We start from the raw sequence: 8,255 nt of genomic DNA, 5'->3' as shown, positions 1-8,255 counted from the left end.
AGGGTCCATACAAACAATGGAGTTATTCATTCCTAAAGAAGAATTAAGCCCTGTGATTTGCAGCACAATGGGCAGACATACAAGGCATTAGGCTTATTAAAATAAGGCCAAAACATATATTCTCACATATGAAAGTAAAAACATGTCAACTGAATGCAATAGTGGTAACAAAAGCCTGGGTAGGAAAAAAGGTGTCAGTTAGATAACAGATGACAAACAGACAGAAGGGTTAATATGTATACCACCTCACAGTGTGTGGGGGGAGGGGTTATAGCTAATGATGAACTTTTATGTTTTCATGAAAATCTGGAAGAGAGGTTCCTAAAGACTCAAAACAAAGAAATCAGTTATAAGAGGGAACTGTGCATTACGCTTATTTGGTTAGTGCATGCTGTGTGCATAGATTGAAGTAGTACACTAAAGAAGCCCCATATATATGTATGTATGTATGTATGTATGTATGTATGTGTATATATATATATATATATATATATAGTTAATCTATGCTGGTCAGAAACTTTAGAATATTATACAGACAAAACAATTAGCGTGTAGGTGCAAGGAAATGGTGTAGATACGCTTCAGTCTAGTTGGGGAGCATTCTGAGAGTTCTAGTCCTAACAACTTGGCTTAACCCCCAGGGCCTGCTTTCAGCAGGGCTAGCTCCATGCTGAGCTGCTATTAGCAGGCCAGGTCCATGAGCTAGACAAAGCACACAAAGCAGACTATTGAAGCATATAGGCAAGCCAGAGCAGAGAAACGGGGATGGGCGTGGAGAGGCAGGTGTTTTACAAGCAGACGACTGCACGTCAGAGGAGAAAGCAAGGAGATAGTTGGAAGAAGGATTCAGAGTAGGAAGGTCAGCGTGTGGCCGAGGCGGTGGTAACGCCGGTTCTCCCGCGGTCACCGAGGAGCGAAGGCCTAGCCCTGCGACCACGTCTTGAGGCAGCTGCTTGAAGCAGAAGGCGCCACACCATGAAGGGTGGCGGGGGAAATGGCAACAAAACCACGGGAGGGTTGGCGGGCTTCTTCGGAGCCAGCGGGACCGCACGCGGACTTGGCCGGCGTGCCGTTCACTGGTATGAATCCTCTATCTCCTTATTTAAATGTGGATCCACGATATCTGGTGCAGGACACAGATGAGTTTATTGTACCTACTGGAGCCAATAAAACCCGGGGCAGATTTGAACTAGCCTTCTTTACTATTGGAGGATGTTGCATGACAGGGGCTGCATTCGGAGCAGTGAATGGTCTACGGCTAGGATTGAAAGAAACCCAAAACATGGCCTGGTCCAAACCAAGAAACGTGTACAGATTTTGAATATGGCAACTAGGCAAGGAGCACTTTGGGCTAATACTTTAGGTTCTCTGGCTTTGCTCTATAGTGCATTTGGTGTTATTATTGAGAAATCAACGAGGAGCAGAAGATGACCTGAACACAGTAGCAGCTGGAACCTTGACGGGCGTGTTGTATAAATGTACAGGTGGCCTTCAAGGAGTAGCACGAGGGGGACTGGCAGGATTTACACTTACCAGCCTCTATGCACTGTATAACAACTGGGAGCACATGAAAGGATCTGTGCTTCAGTCACTCTGAACATTTTTGCCACCTCATGAATGGAGGACGCGTCAGTAGTCTTTCAGATGAATTAAGTCAGTCTGGAGTTAATTGCCTTCTTCTATCTACAACTACTTTGAACAATTGGAGGTTGTGACTTGCTGTGGTGAAGACCATGGATAGTTGGCCAGGACCGGTACTCCTTGCCCTTAATGAGTTGAAGTCAAAACCTTTGGTAGCTCACTGAGTAATGTGGTTCTCCTTTGGAGATGATCTTGGACCTGTCCTCTCTTCCTACCCTCTGGGAAACCACAACCAGAATTCAGGTCCTGCTCATTGTCAATATTTTATCACCAAGTGTGTTTAATGATCTGAAACTATAATGCTGCCCATGTTCCAAATAAAAGGAGAGAATAGAACCAGTCATTAAAAAAAAAGGGGGGTTCAGAGTAAAAACCACAAGCTGAAGATTGTGGTGAGTTTGTAAAATACTTGTAAGAAATTTGAAAGCAGATAGTTGCTGCCAAAAGATGTCTATCAAAGCCACCTTTACACGAGATAGGCAAAGAATTACTGCAGTTCTCTGTGCCTCTAAATTGTGATTCTTGTTCTATATTTTATTTCCGCTCCACTCAGCTTTGAAATCAGGCTGATTTCTGTTTCTGTATTTGCTACATGTACACTTTTTTGGGAGGAGGGGTCATGGGGCTTGCGCCTTGGGTCTGGGCGTTGTCCCTGAGCTCTTCAGTTCAAGGCTAGCGCTCTACCACTTGAGTAACAGTACCACTTCCAGTTTTCTGGTGGTTAATTGGAGATAAGAGTCTCACAGACTTTCCTGCCCTGGCTGGCTTTGACCCACCATCCTCAGATCTCAGCCTCCTGAGTAGCTAGGATTATAGGCGTGAGCCACTGACACCCAGCTACATGTACACTTTTTTAGTCTTTTTTTTTTTTTTGGCATCAGCGCTACCATTTTACAAAATATCCATGTTCTGGTTTCCCTTTTGGCTCTCTTAATAGCAATCATTCATATTTAGAAAGACATACATCAAATATATCATAACATGTTTATCATCATGGAAACAACTGGAAATAGATCAAGAATATTTTATAAAACCAGGGTTTACATGTGTTAGGATCATAGATGTCAAAAAGTTCCCAAGGTCTTCCATGGGCTGCAGACCAGGTACTTCCATCTTCAGCTCTTGCTATTTTGCCTGTCCACACTACCATACATGACAGTGTTCACCATTTCCTCCGTGTCTAAAACTCTCAAACAGGGAAATGCATATTTCCTGCAGTTTCTTCCTGTTTCTGACTCCTTCACCACCCAACGAACCACAGAACACAAGGCAAACAGCAGGAGACACACAATCTAACTTCATGCTGATGAGTGGTCTCTATCCCCAAATGTTTGTATTCATTTGAGGAGGGCTTAGATCTAACTTCATGTTTTATAATTTTCCAAATGATTCTAATATGCGTATGTGACTTGTGAGCCATGACTTAGGCTTATTTTATTAAGTAAAAGTGAATGCTATACATAGTGTTAGTAAAGCATATTTTGAAGCATATTTTGGTATCTTGACATTTTTTTATTCAGTTGCAAAGATGTGTAAATAGAATATTAGTGGGTTTGGGGATGTAGCCTAATAGGAGAGTGTGTGCTTAACTTTGGGAAGACTTAAGTTCAAACTCCATACTAAAACCCACCAGAAAATGTTAAGCTATTATCCCAGTCTCCTATGTGACATAACCATGTTCTTTTCTCCATTGATATGATTGTTTTCATACTTTTGATCCTCACAGTACTTTAGAAACACTATTTCTTGAGATATACCATTTGTATCTTTGTCAGTGTTGCTGTTGTCTGACTGGAAAACATATACCCAAGAAAACTCACTGTAATCCATTGACCCAGAAGGGAGAATAGGAAAGAACTGTATTTAAGTTTCTCTGATCCTTCAAAAATGCTATTTTATGGATTCTTATATATATATAATATATTAGTACACAGAAGTGGCACTGTGGCTCAAATGGTAAGGTGCTAGCCTTCACTTGAAAGGCTCAGAGACAGCACCCAGGCCCAGAGTTCAAACTCCACGACCAACTATATACATACACACACACACACACACACACACACACACACACACTAGTACCTACATCTAATATTTCTTAGGGGAGGCCCTCTTTTTTATTTTTCTTGTATAGGTTGATAGCTATAGATGGTAACCATCATTTACTCTATAGTAAGAATAAAAGCCAGAGAGAATATTTTAAATTTCTCAAGCTCTATGATGACTGGGGCAATTTGCTGCAGATGCCCTTCCAATGCCCTCATTCTCTAATGGGCTATCAGATGACATTAGTACCCTGAATTTTCCTAGCAGCACACTGTACATGCACCTCGTGCCCGGGTGCACAATCCCTTCTCTCTCCCTGCATTTTGACTTTGGTTCCATTGCTACATGAAGTTGATGCCTCCACACACAGACTTTTTCTCATATCAGCATATACAATATATTTTCCTTGAATTCTCCTCCAGTTTTATCACTTGCCTTCCGCACTTCCCCTCACACGACGCAGCCACTTCTACAAGTTCTCCCCTCCTCACTCCATGACCTCTATAACTCCTCCTGCCAACGTTCCATCTTGTGACCATCAAGAGGAGATCGTATAAATGAACAAGAGCATTAAATCTGATAAGGAACTGTTTCATTCCGAACCTTCCAGTTAGTATGTCCTAAAATTAAAAAAAATTAATTAGAGCTTCTAGGCAAAGATTAATTCTTAGGAATACAAGATTCTTTAGTCAGAGAGAAAGAGTGCCTACTATAATTTTAACATAGAGAAAAGGCCTCTGTCAAACTTAAGACTATGCCTTACAACTTTCCTCTGCTAGCAATAGGCCTTGTAAGAATTTTTATATTGTCGGGCACTGGTGGCTCATGCCTGTAGTCCTAGCTAATAAGGAGGCTGAGATCTGAGGATTGAGGTTCAAAACAACCCAGGCAGGAAAGTCCATGAGACTCTTGTCTCCAATTAACCACCAGAAAACCAGAAGTGGTACTGTGGCTCACTAGCCTTGAGCTGAAGAGCTCAGGGACAGCACCGTGGCCCAGAGTTCAAGAGCCACTACTAAAAAAAAAAAAAAAAAACGAAAGAAAGAAAGAAAGAAAAAGAATTTTTATATGCCTTCTGAGAATTTTAAGAAAAATGTGCTAACACTTCAAGAAAAATGTTCTACACACATCCAAAAACTCTGAGAAAATGAAAATTTATCACAAAATATTTGTGTCTGTGGCTTTTGGCTAATTTTTCAACTCTTCTTGAGAAATCCACAGTGCTAAAAGTCTAGCTTGGTGGTAGAACATTGTCTGGAATGCTTTTGCAGAAAAAGGAAGTTAATTTCCAACATAGAAATGAACACTTGTAGAGTAGAATGTTTATATGGGTATTAGAACTGGGGAAGGGAGAGGGAATACCAAAATCGAGAGACAAAGAACAAAAAGACAAACCATTCAAAAAGCAGCACTTACAAAACCATTTGGTGTAAACCAACTGCACAACTCTTGGGGAGAAAGGGGAAGGGGGAGAGGGGAGGGGGGAAATGAGGGAGGAGGTAACAAGTAGAACAAGAAATGCACTCACTGCCTTTCATATGAATCTCTAACCCTGCTATACCACACTTTGACAATAAAGAAAAAAAATGGAGAAGTCAGTATCAAGAAATACAAGCCCTGACACCTAAATGTTAAATTAATTCATTAACAGTTAACTAATTAATTAACTGTAGTTGAAAGAAGAAAAAAAAAAACCTTGGCCTATTTCTGATGAAGGAGCTATTTTAAAAATTGGTGTATGTTTATTTATATACATTATACAAATTAAGTGCTTTATTTCTTTCAATAATCCACAAACAGGCAATGTTATCCTCACTTATGGAGCTATTTTTAGTGCAATTAGTAATATTTCCTCTCTCAGATATTCTATGTAATCTTAAATGTAGGCCTACATGGGAAAATCCCTTTTATTGATCCACTATTTCTATATCAAACAAAAGACAATTTGGCACAAGGGGAAGTATTTTGTTTGAGCAGAGAAATTTGTCTTTTCCTATTTTTAAATACCACACTTTAAAAATAAATAAAACTTTATTTCTCATTTGAATTTGCCATCATTGAATAGACTCATTCTCTCTCCAGATTGGAAGACTCTACCCTTCTGCAGAAATTTTGTTTGGAACAAACATCTGGACAATCTTCTTTCGTATCTCCTTAGTCTTCACAGTATAAACTATGGGGTTTAGCACTGGGGGTACAAGAAGGTAGGCGTTCGCCATAAGGGCATGCGTCAGAGGGGACAGGTGCTTTCCAAAGCGATGGATGACAGACACTCCGATCAGTGGCACGTAGAAGATGAGTACAGCACAGATGTGGGAAACACAGGTGTTCAGCGCCTTCAGCCGGCCCTCCCCAGAGGCGATGGCCATCACTGTTCTCAGTATGAACACATAGGACAAGAGGATGGAGAGCGAGTCTGAGCCCTTGGTGAAGATGACAGCGATGAGGCCGTAGAGACTGTTGACACGGGTGCTGGCACAAGCAAGGCGCATGACATCTTGGTGGAGGCAGAAGGAGTGGGAGAGGATGTTGGAGCGGTAGAAGGGGAGCCGTTTGATAAGGAAAGGCACAGGGAAGACCACACACACTGCCCTTGACAAGATAACTATCCCTGCTTTGCAGACTACCTCGTTGGTTAGGATAGTGCTGTACCTCAGGGGATTCCAGATTGCCACTACACGGTCGATGGCCATGGCCACCAGCACACCTGACTCAATGGCTGAGAAGGTGTGGATGAAGTACATCTGAACAAGGCAGGCATCAAAGGCAATGAACTTGTAGTTGAACCAGAATATGCCTAACATAGAGGGCAGAGTGCAAAGGGCAAGTCCCATGTCTGCAAATGCCAGCATGCACAGAAAGTAGTACATGGGGATGTGTAAGGACGATTCAGACTTGATGGTAGAGATAATGATGCCATTGCCAAAGAGAGCAACGACATAAATAGCACCCAGAGGAAATGCCATCCAGTAATACTTTTCCTCAAGCCCTGGAATCCCAGTCAAGACAAAGTAAAGGTGTTGGAAACGGGTGTGGTTACTTGCCATGGAGCCAACGTGATCTAGGCATGAGGAGAGAGCCTGAGAGATCCACAGCACTGACTTCCTAAAATCACAATGGTAGAGTTTAAAGGTTTATTACAGTGTGACTGCCTGAGAATACACCCATTTGATTTCCTGAATGTGTGTATGTATACGCATGCGTATGTGTATAATATGCCTGTGTGAATGCATGAGACCTGGGACTTAAATGTTAAATTAATTCATTAATAGATAGCTAATTAATTACCTTTAGTTGAAAGAAGTAACAACTCTTGACCTATTTCTGATAAAGGAGCTGAAGTGCAATCAGTCATATTTCCTCTCTCAGCTCTTCTATGCAATCTTTTTTTTTTTTTTTTTTGGCCAGTCCTGGGCCTTGGACTCAGGGCCTGAGCACTGTCCCTGGCTTCTTCCCGCTCAAGGCTAGCACTCTGCCACTTGAGCCACACCGCCACTTCTGGCCGTTTTCTGTATATGTGGTGCTGGGGAATCGAACCCAGGACCTCGTGTATCCGAGGCAGGCACTCTTGCCACTAGGCCATATCCCCAGCCCCTTCTATGCAATCTTAAATGTAAGCTGACATGGAAAAATACCCTTTTAAAGATCCCACTACCATTCCATTACCAAGCAAAAGACAATTTGGCAGAAGGAGAAGTGCCTTCTGAAAGCAGAGTGGGGGACTTAAGAGAATGAAAGAGAAGACCAAGTCTCTGAAATTAGCAGTCTATGGTATACTCTGCTAAGGAAGTTTCCAATAGTCCGGGGGGTGGGGCGGGGTGGAAATGACCCATTCATGTACAAACCAGTCACATTCTGTCTAAAGCCCACATTGCAGTGTCCACCCATAAGATGAAGTCTTCATTCTCCCGTTTCCTTCCTTCCCCCTTTCTAGTTAGTATTCTATGAAATGTTGAAGGCTGAGGAAAGGGGAGTCAATGAAATTCAAATAGAACCAACAGCAAGTGTGAAATATCTTACTCCTCACAAGGGATGTCACTGCCGCCAGTTCCACTACTCCTGCCCAGAGTTGTGAAGACAACAGATGAAGATGTTCAGTTCACATGTCTATGCTTTCCCTCTAAGCACAGCCCTCTTTCTTGTGCTGAGCCTAGATGTGGCCTCAGAAGCATTCTCAACTCAGCCATCAGATGCAGTCATGGCAATCATTTAACATAAAAGAAGTTGTGACTCAACAAAGCAGTTTACGACATTCTCACTCATCCCTCCTAACCCATCCCTTCTCTCACTTTTCTTAATTTTGTAGAATATGCATGGAATTTTTGCCTGAATTCTCCCACCATCCTTCTCCCCTTAACCCCATTCTACGCTGTTCCAAGTACTAGGTTCCTGGTATTTATTTGGTTGGACTTTGATTTAGTCTTCCTAATGAATTACACTGCTTGAATTCCCCCCTGAATCTACTGTACTTCAGATAATACTTTTGTGTATACTTGCATACCACCTGAAGTGTTCCCTTATCATAGTTATAAACGAATTCTATCTTCCATGTATGAAAAAAAAATCATTCA

The 8,255-nt window shown here is 41.9% G+C and overlaps 1 protein-coding gene and 1 pseudogene across 1 annotated transcript; one reads left to right on the top strand and one right to left on the bottom strand.

The window, feature by feature from the left end:
• The first annotated feature begins 975 nt into the window (after positions 1 to 975).
• On the top strand, positions 976 to 1,980 carry LOC125361640 (annotated as a pseudogene).
• Positions 1,981 to 5,777: 3,797 nt separating this feature from the next.
• LOC125362251 (olfactory receptor 51H1-like) lies at positions 5,778 to 6,731 on the bottom strand. The gene has a single exon (XM_048361008.1). The coding sequence runs from the start codon at positions 6,729 to 6,731 to the stop codon at positions 5,778 to 5,780; it is 954 nt and encodes a 317-aa protein (XP_048216965.1).
• Positions 6,732 to 8,255: the final 1,524 nt, after the last annotated feature.

The sequence above is a fragment of the Perognathus longimembris genome, chromosome 13, assembly GCF_023159225.1.
Source record: "Perognathus longimembris pacificus isolate PPM17 chromosome 13, ASM2315922v1, whole genome shotgun sequence".
Taxonomy (NCBI): Eukaryota; Metazoa; Chordata; class Mammalia; order Rodentia; family Heteromyidae; genus Perognathus; species Perognathus longimembris.
This window is presented reverse-complemented; position numbering and strand designations above follow the sequence as displayed.

Coding starts and splice junctions, on each gene's coding strand:
- LOC125362251 (XM_048361008.1), bottom strand. CDS start 6,731: ATGGCAAGTAACCACACCCGTTTCCAACACCTTTACTTTGTCTTGACT.